The sequence below is a fragment of the Symsagittifera roscoffensis genome, chromosome 3 (assembly GCF_963678635.1).
Source record: "Symsagittifera roscoffensis chromosome 3, txSymRosc1.1, whole genome shotgun sequence".
Lineage (NCBI taxonomy): Eukaryota > Metazoa > Xenacoelomorpha > Acoela > Convolutidae > Symsagittifera > Symsagittifera roscoffensis.
In genome coordinates, this window is record NC_087064.1 from 24,185,603 (window position 1) to 24,202,020 (window position 16,418).

Genomic DNA, 16,418 nt, shown 5'->3' on the forward strand with positions numbered 1-16,418 from the left:
GGTCCTTTACGAAGGTGTTGTAATTTTTTAGAAATTCCTTTTTGAGGGTTAAAATTGGGTATTAAAACAAATGTTCCAATTTTTAAATCGGAGGCTGGTGTAAAGCGTGAATTTATTTGTTCATTAATGTTTTGCCTTTGTAACAACTTTTTTGTTACTTTTTGGTAAATTTCATTGTGTTTTTTATCTCTGTTTAAAATCCATTCGGTGTGTGTACCGGAGGCTAATTTAAGAATTTGTGGGTGATGAAAATGATCTTCATCATGTGTGTGTAAAGGTAGGTTATAACAAATTGAGTCTTTATTCGGTTGACAATGACTTTGTGCATTTTTATGAGAGTTTGCTGTAAACATAATTGGTTTGCGTGGCTTTTGATTAAAAACCATTTCATATGGTGACATTCCTAGAGTTGTCGTGATTTGTGAATTATATGCTAAGGGAAATAGTTTTACATCTGCTGACCATTCGGTGTATCTTGTATCATTTCCATTGATGATACATCTAAGATATTCTTGTAGTGAACGGTTCATACCTTCGACTAAGCCGTTTGTCCAAGGTGCGTGAGATGTACGTGGTTTGTGTTTGATGTTATATAAATGACATAGTGTGATGATTTTATTATTTATGAATTCTGTACCGTTGTCTGTAACTAAAGTTTCTGGTAGTCCGAATTTGGCTATCCAGTGTTCATAAAGTGTTGTGTAAGCGTAATAAGCATTACAATGTGGTACTGGGTTAAGTGCTACATAATGTGTAAATGCGTCAACAATTACCATAATGTAGGAGTTTCCTTCGGATGATGGTGAAATTGGTCCTTTTGTATCAAATGAAATACGGTGGTTAAAGTACAAACTTTGTCCTTTAAAATCTTGTTTTTGTGCTATTTGTTTTTGATTTGGATAAGGTTTATTTAGCTGACATACTATACAATCATTGCATAGTAATTTTATCCAAATTGGTGCATTTGGGAAATAAAAGTTTTGTATGAAATTTGAATATGTTTTCTCTGATCCAGAGTGTCCTTTAATGTTTTGTGTATGTGAAATATTAAAAGCTATGAGAATCATACTTAAAGGGAGACAGGGAACTGTAGATTCATTTAATTGGTATTCTAGAAGGTCTGTGTTTTCATTAATTGTTGTATTATCGGAGGAGTGTTTTATTTCCTAAGATTGTTGTATCTGCCTTTACGGGTTTAGTTTTATATTTGTGCCATGATTTTAGTTGTCTAATTACTGGGATTTTGATATTGTTTCAAGGTATTAATTGTAATTTTATCTGTTGGGGGAGAAAAATGTTTTCAATTTCTAATTTAGATAAAGGAATTGTATCAAGTGGGTCATGGAGGTCAAAAACTTGATTCATTGTGTATTTTGAATAGTTTGTTTGTGGTCCTGATAAATTTATTTTATCAGTTAGATTTTCTTTTTCAATTAACGGAAAAAGGTCTTTTTTATGCGAGTGTTGTTTTACTCTTTTTTGTTGGGTGTTATTTTTTATCCATTGTGAATATGGAATTGGTTTGAAAGTTGATGTTCCAAGTAGATCAACTTCGTAGTGGTAATTTTGGCAATCTAAATAAAGTGGGAAGTGTTGTAGATTATTTATTTGTGATTGTTCAACGTCAGTTTTTACTGCATTTTTGCATTCTAGTCGGGGTGATGTTTCGTTTTCTGCAAGGTAAAATTTTATATTTTTGGGTATTTCAACTGTAGTCTTACGTGTAAGTAATTCAGGTGGTGTATTTCGACTTAATGTGTCTGGTAATGCAAGATTCTTTCCTGCTGTCCAAACTATATGTAAGTTTGGGAATTTCATTAGAACTAATTGAAATCTATAAACTCGATGATTTGGATTGGATTTTTGTGTAAAGAGAAAAATGATTGGTTTGTGATCTGTGAATAGAACTGTTGGATGTTTTGATCCAAGTATCAGAAATTCATATTCTGTTAGTGTATAGATTATGGCTGTACATTCTCTCATTAGAGTTGAGAGTCGTAGCTCTGCTTGAGTGAATAATCGAGAATTTGCTGATATAAGATTCATTTTGTTTGTACCATTGTGTGATTGTAATAATGCTGCGCCGATGCCAAAATTCGAAGCATCGCACATTGCATAGAATGGTTGATTTGGATCTGGAATTGTATTCGAAATTTGTTCAGTTAAGAGTTTTTTAATTTCTTCAAATCGTGCTTGATGTTCTGTGTTCCATTCAAAATTATTTTGTTGTCTAAGTATATTATAGAATGGTCTTAAGTATAATTGCATTTTATAGACGTATTTGCTTAAAAAATTTAACATTCCAAGGAATTCTTGGATTTTCTTTTTGTTTGTTGGTGGTTGAAGCTTCTGAATAGCATCAATGCGTGATTTTAATGGAGTGATTGTTTTTCTTTCTATATTGTGTCCTAAGAATTTAACTCGTGTTAAAAAGAAGTGTGATTTATCGGGGGCGGCCTTCAGATTTTCGTTCTGAAGTATTTTGTGATAGTGTTCTAAAACTTTGAACATTTCTTCTTTTGTCTGTGATTGCATAAAAACATCGTCTAAATAGGTGATTGCGTTTTTCTTGAGTATTAGTGGTCTAAAAATTTTGCTCATAAAATCTGAAAATGCTGCTGGTCCTATGGATATTCCATAGAATAGGCGGTTGAATTCATATTGTTGATTTCCAATAACAAATTGGGTTAAGCGTCGCGATTGTTCATCTAGTGGCATTTGAATGTATGCACTATTCATATCTGCGGTTGTAAAGTATTTTCCGTTTATTTTTGTTAAAATAACTTGTATTGGTTCAATAGGCCAATTGCATTTTGATTCGTCTATTAGTGAATTAAGATATCTAGCGTCTAGAACTATTTTTAATGATTCTCCTTTTTCTAGGATGATAACAGGGTTGATAAATGTGTTACCTTTTGGTTGTTTTTCTTTGTTTACCGGTGAGATAATTTTGTATTGTTCTAAAATATCGAGTAATCTGTTCACTTTATCGTGTAAATGAATTGGTACTTTACTTGCTCTTTGTTTTTTGAAAACTGCGTCAGGTTTTAATGGGAGATGTTGTGATGAACTGATTTTGCCAACATCATATTTGGATGTTGCATAGACTGATGAATATTTTATTAGCTGTTTGGCTAACTTATCAAATTCGTCTTGTGTTTTTTGTGAATGTTGGAAGTTAAACGTTGTTAAAAATTTCTGTTGATCCTCTGTATAGTTATTTATGTTGAATGTAGGTTTAAAATATGGGGTTTTTGTGAAATAATCTGTATTTCTTTTTTCATTATCTATTATATTATTTATGGATAATTCTTCATTAAGAATTGTGGATTGACAAATATCTAATAATTGAAGTATATTATTTACGCGGTATGCTTTTTCATGTATTGGTGATATCGTAGCGTTGGTTTCGCAATATCCTAAAAGTCCTAAAGGTAATGTTACTTGATACGGTGTATTGTTGTATACGTGTAACGAAATAATATCTGAATTCGAGTTTTTGAAACATTTTATGGATGAAATTGTGATTTTGAAAAACTTATGGATAGGTTTGAATTCAAAGTCTGACATATAGAGTTGTTGTTTATTTTGATTTTTATCATATTGTGAACTTGTTTTTATTAAAAAATTATATATGTTTCCTGAAAGTGGTTTCAGGTGTTTTCTTTGTTGGTTATATATTGGATAAAATTTTGAAAAGAATGGTGGTTGTTTATTTAATCTTTGAAAAAATGTTAGGGATGTGTCTTTTGTTTTTGTGTATCTATCTTTGATTAGTATTTTACTATTCAAGATGTTGATTGTTGGTATATATTTAGAGATAAATGGTATTCCATTGATACTGTGTTTAATATCAGTGATATGAAATATTTGTTTAAATGGTTTATTTAAAATTTTATTTTGTTCTATTGTTCTTGTGGGGAGAAGAAATAATTGAACTTTTCCATAGTTTACCAATGTTGATCCTTGTGCTGTTGCTAGTTTACTGGAGGTTGCAAGAGGTGTTAATTTTGGGTGTAATGTTTTGATTTCATTCCATGTGGGAATGTTTATTATGTTTGATTCTGCTCCTGAATCAATTAAAAAATCAATTTCAAGATCTGGTGGTTGAAATTCTTTGTTTCTTGGACTTTCTAAAAGAAATGGTATTGTCCAAATTTTTTCTTTGGGTTGTTTTTTTTGTATATTTTGATAGATGTGATTTGTATTCAAGCATTTTGTTTTGTCTTTTTCATTGGATTTATTTACAGTGTTGATTTCGTTAGTTTCTTGTGCCGTTTGTGTGGAATGGATGGGTTCAATATAATAATTGTGAAGGAGTTCTAATTGATTTTCATATATATGTGATGAAAAAGGTTGTTCATATATAATAGGTTCGTAGTCATTTTCGACTGCTATCATATTGATGGAGATAGTGTTTTCTGTATCACTTTTTGAATCTGATGATCCACAGTTTATTTGATTTAGTTGTAGTTCGTCATTTACTGTGTTGCTGTATACATTTTTGTTTGGTCGATTTTGATCTTTCTTCATGTATTGATAGAATGATTTATTTGGTTCTTTATGTTTTTGAGGTTTGTTTTGATTGTCCTGTTGTTTTTGTCTACATTCAGAAATACTATGTCCGTATCGTCGGCAATAATTAGACCATTTTTTGAAAGATGGTTTGCCTTTAAAGTTTGGGTGTTTTTCATAAATATTGAGTATTTCAGTGATTTTTTCAACGAGGTCTGTATCTGATTCCTGTATATTGTTGATATTTGTGGTATTTGTTTCAATTCGATTAACATATTGTAATTTCAGATTTTCTGTTTCTTCAAGTTTCATTGTGATTTCCGCTTGCTCTAGTTTGTCTACTAGTTTTCGAAAATCGAAATCGGGCTCTCGAATTGAGGAGGGATGGGATGCTCTCTTTTTTATTGCTATTTTCCTTAATTGAGGTGTTAAGGTCATCATTAATATTTCTGTCATTTTTGTGTTTTTATAGTCATGTGTATTTATTGATTATGCTTTTCGAACTAGTGTTTCGATACGTACTGCTAATTGTTTGATGGTTTCATTTGGTAATCTGCGAATTTCATTACATAAAACTCTTTGTTGTTGTTTATTTCTCTCGGAGTCAAACATTTTTGAAAATTCTTGTGTGAATCTTTTCCAATTTGATTTTATTTCTATAGGCAATACTGAAAACCATTTTTGGGCTGCGCCGTCTAAGGTTGTCTGTATCAACGCTGTGCGTCGATGTATCCAATTTTGATGTAGTGGTGTATTAATTGGTTCAGGTCCTATATTTAAAATTAAATTTGCTGTTACTGCATTTAAATAATCTTCTACAGAATATTCAGGGTCTGTTCCTGTGAATACCATTAATGGTTTGTTTGATGTTATTGATGATCCACCCATAAGGTATGGATTCATTGTCATTTGTAATGATTCTGCGGCATTTGGCATTTGTGAAAAATTTGAAAGTTGATTTTTTGTTATTTCGTGTTGTTGAAGGTAATATGGGAGTGGTATTTCATTTTGCATTTGTGTTGGTTGATACGAGTGTGTAATCATTGGGTTTTGTGGCTGAATTGGTTGAAAAGATTGTGTAATAATTAGGTTTTGCATTTGTATTGGTTGTTGATTTTGTGTATCTATTGGATGTGGAGAAAAAATTCTATGATATGTATGTGGTTTCTGCACTCTTTGTCCACGATATTCTTGAGTATATGGTGCAAATATATCTGGTTGTAAATAATCATCATCAGAGGATAGATAATCCGTTTGATGAGGTGCTTGTTTTTTATTTTTATTCTGTTGAAAGAATGGGTAATTTTCACTACGATCCTGTGGAGGATGTGAATTAGTTTGAAAATTTACTGAGTTGGTTGTTGCCATTGGGTTATCCTAATATTGAGATCTTATCTGATTATTATTATTTTTTCGTGGGGGATAGCTTGTTTTTGATGAATGTGCGTAATTATAATTGTGTTCCGCAAAAGTGTTTCTTGTGAACGTTCTGCGTGTTTTTGACGGTATTGTCATGGGTCTATATGTTTGATGATCCATTTGTGAATATTTTGGAGCAACCGAAGGTTTAACGGTTGATTGTAAGGTTACCTGTGCTAGTGAAGTGTTTGTATTTTTTAGTGTTGTTAAATTTGGACGTATTGGTGAAATACTTTGTTGTGTAGTTGTTGTTGTTTGGACGATTTCTTCATTTATGAAGTGTGATGGTGTTTGAATATCTTGTTGAGTGAGATTCCTAGTTCCATTAAGGTTTTCATTGTGTATGACGGTCGAATTTAAACTGTTATTTCGTGTATCAGGTAAAAATGTATTGTAGTTTAATATTGTTGCATCAATGGTTAATGGTACTACTCTTACATAATCTCTTGCATAAGATATTGTACTTATTGCTTGACTTGAGATTGATTGTGGGATATTTATGAATGCATAATGAGACCATTCGGGGTCCCAAACGTAGTCTGACTGTTCTGTGATGGCGGTCTGAAATTTTTTCTTGCTTGCGAAATTAAATCTATATTATGTGTGAAATAATCTATTATAAACCATGCCAAAATTTTTTGTAAGTCATGTTTTGTATGTTGTGAAACTTCATCTTTAGTGAAATTTTCTTTAATTATATGTGGGAAAGTTGAAAATAGTGTGATTTCATGTCGTACCCTTATATGTTTGGATGTCTCTGTCGGTGAGACATTTGAGATTGGGGTTTCGTTTTCTAATATTGAAATATAACTAAATATTATTGCAAAAACTTCATTAGTAAATATGAAGTTTGCTCTTTGTGAGTTATGATATTGTATGCTTTTTATATATTCTAAGAATACTTTTGAAAATTCTAAGTCAAGATCGTCTGTTTTAATTACATATCTGCGGTGATTCGGGCTTGGTGTACTGAATTCTATGGTGTAGATTCCGTTGTGTTAAATTACATATATCTTTGAGATAGTGATCAATAATTTGTCTTTTGATTCTTACATCTGGGAACTCTGCTTTACATGGGCTGATTCCGGGTTCAAACAAATTTAGGAGAAAATTCTTGCAAAGATCATATTGTCCTCTATTATCGGGTGCATCTACGAGGAAGGACTATCTTCAGTCATCCTCTGGTCATCATCTGGACTATCTTCACTTGGAGTGTGTGTTTGGCTCATTTTTTCGTTTAATGACTGTTAATAGGTAATTATCGATGTGTCTAATTGGTTGATTCCAATTATACAAGTTTACTGGTTTTTGTTTATATTGCTTTTTTATTCTTCTTTTTCCTCTTTTTGATGAATTTGAAGTTGTTTCTGAGTCGGAAAAATATAATTGACCGTGAATGGGGCAATTTTTATCAATAGATTCTTTTAATTTATAAAGTTGGTCTAAATTGCTGGCTTCTGATTCTGAAAATGCGTTTCTATTTTTTGAAAATCTTTTTCGTGTGATTTGTCTTTGTTTGGTTATTATTTTCCTTTTTAGTGTTTGTCGTTTTGTTCTAATATATCCAACTGTTTGTGTATGAGGTGTGATTACAAGGTCGTATTTTTTGTTATCTATTTCACAGTTGTGTAAAACGAATGTTTGTTTGTTTCCTTGATTTTTAAATGACATAAGGTTTAGGATGACGGATGCAAAAAGTTGTTAGATGATTTCTACTTTCTTAAACTGTTAGTCCTTACGATTTTTTGGTTAGCTTAACCTGGGTCTATTTGTTCAGGGTTGGAGAGAAAAGTATATCGATTCCGAAGAATGATTTTTTACTTTCTCGTGGCTAATATAAGCTAAGGTGTTAACTTACTTAATCTTACTTAGGGGTAGTGATTGTGTTCAAGGGTTGGAGAATAGTAAATCGATCCACAAGGTTCAGGTATAATTAGAACGCGAGTAATTCGTTAGATACTATTTTAAACTTACTAAGTCTAATATTTATCCTGGGTCTGATAAGAGGAGGGTTCAAGTGAAGGATGAATAACCGAAGTTCTTCACTGTTTATCCTAATTTGAATGATTAGTTTTGTTCAAAAATTTCTATTAGTCTTGGGTTTTTTGAAAGGGTTGGATAGTGAATCGACGTTTGAGGTCGTTAGACACTTGCTAAGTGGGTGGGAGAGAACAAAATTGTTCTTTTTGATCCAAGGATAGGCCTTGATGATCAGGTTTTAAATTTAATAAAATAGAAAAATTTAATGTAGATCCAAGGATAAGCCTTGATGATCTGATTTTAAAATTATATTTTAAGTTTTAAATGGTTTAAATTGTTCAAAATGTTAGTTTTTGATATTTAGTGAGCTTATGATTGCTGTTATGTTTAGGTGATGAAGCTGGGGCAACAGATGATTTTTATGATTACTAACAATTTATTGTCATACTACTAATTTTTGTTTTGATTTTCAATAAATATTTTCGAAACATGTTTTATATAATACTGCAGATTTTAGGAAAACGATCTGAGATCTTTTTATCAATCGTTATTGTATATTAATAGTTTTGTTTAGCGCCTGAAATGATCATGAAGATTGACTTGAAGATTTTATGTATGCAAATGAAAATCTAAATTCATTGCTAATAAAATTCTAAATATAAAAGTTTGTGTTGGCTTTTGCCGTACTATCATATAACTATTTGGTAAGTTTCTACTTTGTCGTATGTCGTCTCTGGTTCGAGGTCTTCTTCCAATTCCGGGTAGTTCTATTATCGTTCAGATATTGGCTCTGATCTATTGAGTCGTAGAGACATTTCGATTAAATTATCGTCGTATAACATTTTGAAAATGTTTTGTCTAAATTCTAATCTATTTTTGGTTAATTCTAAGCTATTAAGGTCTTGTTCGAGACTTATGGTAGCACCAGATGAGTTAGAACCGATGTGGTTAACTCATAGAGTAATTTCGGATAGGGTACACCGTCTGCTCGTCACGCTATCTTATTTTCGGCCGGATAGATTCGTGCAACTTCTTAGTCTAATACCGATCCTAATCTTACTCTTATACTATCTAGTCTCAGGTTGTTTAACTAGTCTCTGCTAGGCTCAATAGATCTAGGGTATACTGGTTTATTGCGGCTGCTGAAGTTCTCTTGGAGAGGCAACTAATTTCTAAGTTAAATTCAAATCTCTCTGGTGCTGAAATTACAAGTAATTTCAGCACTTACAAATAAGTGGGTTGTTAGTTAGATGGATCATGATTGGTTAATATTAAATACTTTACAGTGGTAAAATATCTAATTTATCCAATCATACAATGTAGTTTAGATCAGGTTCCACTAGCCTTGTATATATGCGCGCTATTAAATTACATTAAGTTGAATTTAAATGAAGTAAATTAGCCAAACAATGTGCCAATAAAGGCAATTTGCAGCACGTTTAAGTTGACAAAAGGCTTAACAAGAAAAATGGAACCGGAAAATTCGTTCTTTCGATTACTTCTTAAACTTTTTGAGCACAAATGTTTGCTTCTGGCTTAAGGAGTCCTTAAATACAAGCTTCTGATATACAAGTCTTGTTTAACTCGGGTACCATATCATATGAGTAAAGTGCTCGCCTCAATTCAATTTGGAATGGTTTCGTGTATGCTTCAATGGGGCAGAGTTTAATGGGTGTTATTGTTCATAATGTTATCAATGCATTAATATCAATCGGCTTTTGAAATAATTTCGGTCAAAACTTCTGTCTTGAGAAAATTTCTGCCTGGAGAAAAACACTCCGAGCACAAATATTCTGACCCCTTAACTATCCAAAAGATCTCTTTTTCTTAAACTATCTGTCGACATCCTGAAAACAGTAATTTTTATGAGGCAGCGCGCAAAAAAAAGCACAATTTTTTTGAGCAAAATTTCAAAAAATTTCCTAAAAACGGCATTGCTGTCCTGATTTTTTTTCAAAAACTTGCCAGTGGTACAGAAAATGTCAAAAGAGGAAGGCGTTATGGTACGAGTCATATTATAAGTCGATCTACTATTTGAACTTCAATCTAAAAAACAAGTTTAGGAAATCGAATAGCATTATATCGAGAACCTCGGTATGGAGTTTTGGACAAAGATATAAAAAACTGACCACTCTTTTCATATGACCAATGAAGGCTCTTTTGTTCCAACCAAGTGCGAGATCTTACATCAAAAATTTTTGATCACATTACGTGATTGTTACAAAAGTCTGCGGACTAATTGAGACGTGACAAAAAAAAACTTTAGCCTCGTATTTAGCCTCGTAAAACCCCATTACAACATCTGATTTTCGAAAAATGACAACTCTGCATCATGACAACTCTTCTGACAACGCTTTTTCGCAAAGTTTGTTTTTTACTACACGATCAAACATACATGCTTGTTGAGATTGGTCATCGGTCGAGTTGAGCAGTTTGAATACGTTGCCGTAGCATACTAGTGCAGTGCCCACCGGCAGCACGTAGGCCAGCACGAAGAAGAAAGAGTAGGCCACCAGATTGGCCTTCGCTCCCCATCCTTCACGGCAGATGTGAGTCTTGTCGGAAGGGTTAATCCACGTGGCAATCATGAAGGGCAGACACGCAACCAGCGAAACTAAAGAACAGATTGGAACTGAATGTGCGACCAGAAAAGTCACTGTTAAGTTCCATTCGAACTTTAAAAGGTCGCAAATTCGATGTCACAAAGTATAAAGCTACAAAGCGTTAAAATATATGTTTCAAAATTACTTTTATACTTTTTGTAATTTGCAGAATATACTTTTCATAGGGAGGCGGGAAAGAGGCTTTTATGCGATATCTTAAGACTATTGACTTATAGTTCGAGCTGTGAAAACTTAAGAGTGCGGTCTCTATTTAGACTACCGCGTATTCATACTCGTCAGTAAGCAGACAAATGTCATATTAACCAATCAGAATCGAGATGAGAAAGCAAATTTACGAAATAAATAATTATCAATTATTCATTTTTTCCTTGTCTCGATTCTGATAGGTTAATACAGTATTTGTCTAATTACTGACGAGTCTGAATACGCGGTTGTCTAAATACTGCCTCATAACCAAAAATTTGAATTCGAGCTATGTGAAAAGTTCGGTGGAATCCCTCATGCGCGAAGGTCCGAATGCGCAAAAATATAAATCAGCCAATCAGATTTCAGTAATCTAAAATTTGGAAAGAAAGTAAACATTTCCAGGGACTGGGGTATTGAGATTGGCCGAATATAAAAACGGCAGAAATATACAAAACTTTAATATTGTCATTGACCGCCGCAAAATTGGGACAAGTTTTACATTTCAAGGGTTTCGTAATGAAAGAAGCAAACTGTTTCTTCGTTTACTTCTCTTTAATTGAATGGCAACTGCTTCTTTTTAAAAATTGACATTCGGCTAATTTTGTTTTCGGTTTTTCGCACACAATTTTTTTTTGCGCATTCGGTCCTTCGCGCATTAGAATAGCCCCCAAAAGTTCGAGCTATGTGAGAGTCTGAATTGATTACAAGCCATTTCTCAGCACTGAGAATCACTTTGAACGCCTTTTACATAATTCGAATCGTTAAAGAAAAACAACACTTCAATTAAAAACCCAACTCTACAAACATCTTAATGAATATTCAGCTTGAAGATTTCAAACCAAAAACGTTTTTTCAAAAATCGCAGCAAAATGTAATTTAGTTACATTGTCGCAAAAAGGTTAAAATCCGCGTTGGTCTGTTGACTATAAATGCTTTTCGAACACAATCATACATATGTTATCAACAGGAAACTGTTCATCATAGTCTTCGTATTCTCTAACACTCTTTAACACAATTACATCACAAATTATCACAGATCCTGTCATAGATTTATCACAGATGAGAAAATTATAACAAGACTGCTCGTATCAGGGCGAAGCCCTGAATATTCCGACTGCCTTTTAAGGTTTATGGAGCAGTAATAACGTTAAAAAATTAAATGTAATAAATTTTTTTTTAATTTGAAATTTTTCATGAAAATCATCCCCCCACACGCCATTTAAAGTACAAAAAGATATATTTAGCTCCTTGTAACCAATCAATTATGGCAAATAAGCTTCTTTTAACCAATTTGGAACGATTTTAAGACGGATTAACTCTCCACTTACGCGTTAATAGTGCGAAATATATCGCGCGTTAATTATCACAAATTGGCCAAAATGGCAATCTTTAAACCCCCATAACTTTACGAAAAATTTTAACTTTAAAAAATTAACTTTATGAAGATTTTAAAAAAAATTAATTTTATGAAATATCTTTGAAATCAGGTGAAAATCAGGTGAAATATCAGGTGAGATATCTTTTCAAATTTTAGCTCAGGACAACAATACCTTTTGAATGATATAAAAAAATTCCGTCAAAAATGGCTAGTTAAAAAAGTCGAAATTTGTCTGAAGAAAAAAAAAACCCACCCCGAGCACATATTCCGTTACTTTCGTATCGAAAGTCGGAACAATAATAAAACAAACGTTTTATCACAAACTTTGAGGTCAAAATCCCTTAAGCCCCAAAAAGTGAACAATTTTCTGGCATAGCTTTGGTTTACGGAGAAATAAAATAAATCAAATACACTCGATCTACAGAAATGTCACTTAAGTTTATTCAATTTCAATTAATTAAGGGCACTACATTCAGCAGAAAGAAAATAATTTTCATTCCGTAAATTCTACCCGCTGTCTGCCAAAAAATATCTTCGCAAGCAATTTTTTTTAAAAAAAATCACGCCAAAAGGCTGTTTATTGATTTTTTTTTTAAATAATTTAGCAAAAGAATGAAACATAGCTGAGAAACAGTTGCTCTTTTTTCTCGACCTTCAAATGCAAATCTTCTTTCTGAAGTTTTTGAACGGCCGATTTTAAACTTGAACAAGACTGCTCGTATCAGGGCGAAGCCCTGAATGTTCCGACTGCCTTTTAATGTTTAATAAAATGTAATAAAAATGAACAAAAAGTTTCTAAAATTTGAAATTTTTTATGAAAATCATCACCCCACACGCCATATAAAGTACAAAAGGATAGATTTCGCTCCTTGTAACAAATCAATTATGGCAAATAAGCTTCTTCCAACTAATTTGGAACGATTTCTAAGACGGATTAAATCTCCGCTTACGCGTTAATAGCGCGAATTATATCGCGCGTTAATTGTCCCAAATTGGTCAAAATGGCAATCTTTAAACCCTCATAACTTCACAAAAAATGATCACAGGTGAAATATCTTTTCAAATATAAGCTCAGGACAACAATAGCTTTCGAATTATATAAAAAAAGTTCCGTCAAAAATGGCTAGTTAAAAAGTCGAAATTTGTCTGAAGAAAAAAAAACCCACCCCGAGCACAAATATTCCGTTACTTTCGTATCGAAAGTCGGAAAAACGAAACAGCTCGTATCAGGGCAAAGCCCTGAATGTTCCGACTGCCTTTCAAAGTTAATGGAGCAGTAATAACATAAATATCATTAACAAATTAAACGTAAAAAAAATGGAACAAAAAATTTCAAAAATTTGAAACTTTTTCCATGAAAATCATCACCCCACACGCCATATAAACTACAAAAGAATAGATTTCGCTCCTTGTAACAAATTGATTATGGCAAATAAGCTTCCTTCAACCAATTTGGAACGATTTCTAAGACGGATTAAATATCCGCTTACGCGTTAATAGCGCGAAATATATCGCGCGTTAATTGTCCCAAATTGGTCAAAATGGTAATCTTTAAACCCTCATGACTTTACAAAGAATAATCAAAAGTGAAATTTTTTTTCAAATTTAAGCTCAGGACAACAATACTTTTTGAATGATGTAAAAAAAATTCCGTCAAAAATGGCTAGTTTAAAAGTCGAAATTTGTCTGAAGAAAAAAAAACCCACCCGAGCACAAATATTCCGTTACTTTCGTATCGAAAGTCAGAACAACAAGACTGCTCGTATCAAGGCGAAGCCTTGAATGTTCCGACTGCCTTTTAGGTTTTATGAAGCAGTAAAAACATTAAAAAAACTAAATGTAAAAAAAAATTGAAATTTTTTTTTCTTAAATTTGAATTTTTTTTGAAAAATCATCCCCCCACACGTCATAATAAGTATTAAGTGACAAATTTTGCTCCTGTTAACAAATCATTTATGGCATATAAGCTTTTTTGAACCAATTTGGAACGATTTCTAAGACGGATTAAATCTCACTTACGCGTTAATAGCTCGAAATATATCGCGCGTTAATTGTCCCAAATTGGCCAGAATGGCAATCTTTAAACCCCCATAACTTTACGAAAAAAAATCAGAGGTGAAATAATTTTTCAAATTTAAGCTCAAGACAACAATACCTTTTGCATGATAAAAAAAAATTCCGTCAAAAATGGCTTGTTATAAAGTCGAATTTTGTCTGAAGGAAAAAAACCCCTCCCGAGCACAAATATTCCGTTACTTTCGTAACGAAAGTCGGAACAATTACGCTGTTTGAATTAACAAAAAGACAATTTTTTTTGGATTCAATTATTAATACTTATTGAATTTAAAAGTTTTTTTTACATCAAGGATATTTCAAAGTAGATGAATGATACCATCAATCAGGTTACAAATAAGAATGTGAGAGGCGTTGATGCTGATGACCAACATCTAGGTATCTGGTAAGAGTGCACGTACAGAAAAAGTGATTGACTTGAAAACTTTTTGTTAAAAAGCGAATGAGCAGTTGAGGATAAGGGATTGTTGTACCATTAGGGATTCGATCCTGATCAAAATCCTCTATTTGATCTGAGAAAAAATCTTGGGTGATTTTTACGAAAAGAAAAACAAATTTCTTGATTATTTGTTTTTCTGAGATTTGGGATACACTAAAGTTACGGAGAGCTCATTAGTGCGTACCACATTATGCCGGGTACTGAAAGTCTACCACATGGATTGACCCCTAGGGCTTAAGTGAAACTTGTTAGGTTGGAAGGCAAATTACCAAATTACAAAATAAGAAAGCTTTTGAATAACAAAATCAACAAATTGAACGAGAAGAAAATATTCAGGAACGAGAGCTCATCTAATCGAATCATACATAAACCAACAGGCAGCCAAAAATGGTTTCAAGACTTCTGTCTTGAAATTTGTGTAAAAAAGAGCGTGGACAATTATGTTATCAAAAAGTGGACCACGAAGACGATTAAAAAAAAATACGGAAAATTCTAACAAAAAACAACCCATTTCTAATAGAGCAACAAGTTCTGAGCGCGGTGCATCCAAAATAGAAATTGAGGAGAGAATCCTGAAACTGTATGCTAGATTTTCTCCCGAAAAAAAGGAAAGGAAATGTCCATCAAAACTTAAATTTTGAGTTAATAACTTTGATGTAGTTATTAACCTTGCATCGGTTGAAAATGCAAAAGCGTTGACACTACAGAAAAAACTGTTCACTCTTGAAAAATTGTCTTTTTCTCAATATCTGTTTTTTTCAAATTTCCTCATGCATAGACAAATCCAACTTTTACAATTCGGCAAGAAGCGAACGAGTTCTTCTTTTCTTGTATCTATTGCTTTTTTATTTCAAATGCCAAAAAATATGGAATATGCTAAACACACAAAAACACGATAACGCGCAATAGTCAACAGAAAAGGTAAAAAAGGTTACAAAATTCTTGAAGTTGAGACTAGTTGGGATTCGCAGCAGAAACAAAAAATATTCCAACCGTAGCATACTTTCTTAAAAGACGAGTAACTCATTTCTTATTTTTCTTGTTTTTTTTCGGTGAATTTTATCAATTAGCATTTTTGAGTGTTGCTGCAATTTTTAGCAATTAAGCTCACCCAAAAGTAAATATCTTTTCCTGTTTGCATTTTTCATCACCGGAATGAAAAGTGTCTAGTTTATTTAAAGACCCAGAGTACCAAATAATTTCAGCAATTATAGCTGAACGAAATTTGAAAAAGCAATTTAACAGAACTTTCAAAGTACAAAAAAATTGACTGAAGTCAGAAAAAAAAATTTCTTGAACCAGAGTGCGATTCTCAGCAGTCTTTTGATCATTACACTTTAAATTAAAAAAAAAACCTGGTTAAAAATTTTTAACAAAATTTTAAAAATTTTGAGCCCAGAATATTAAAACTGGCCATATAAACAAAAGAAAACAGATAGGAAAAAAAGGGACATCTATACTTGTATGTCCAATCTTTTGAATTCATCCGTTCATTAGTACAAAATCATGAAACCTACTGAATCATGGCTGAAAGATTCTATGAAGTTTGGTATTTTCAAACTAATAGGCTACCAACCTCTAGAAAAAATGAATAAAAGCAGACGCCGTGGAGGTTTTCCTTTCTACGTCAGTGTAGATTTTTTATTTAATATTTAAAGAACTGGTCTTAGACCAAATGCAAACTTTGATAATTTGTTGTGAAATTTGCTGAGATAAAAAATTTCTAACTGCTGTCAATACAGTACCTCAAATGAGCAATTGTATGTTTTTGATCAACTACAAACTTATCTCTTCGTGTTAAAAA

The 16,418-nt window shown here is 32.4% G+C and overlaps 1 protein-coding gene across 1 annotated transcript in view; it reads right to left on the reverse strand.

Annotated features, from left to right (window-relative positions):
- Positions 1 to 16,418, reverse strand: part of LOC134842485 (G-protein coupled receptor 54-like) — a 201,155-nt gene that overhangs the window by 87,585 nt on the left and 97,152 nt on the right. Inside the window, exon 5 of the mRNA XM_063858847.1 lies at positions 10,310 to 10,528. Within this exon, the coding sequence (XP_063714917.1) occupies positions 10,310 to 10,528 (219 nt within the window). The remainder of the gene's footprint in view (positions 1 to 10,309; positions 10,529 to 16,418) is intronic.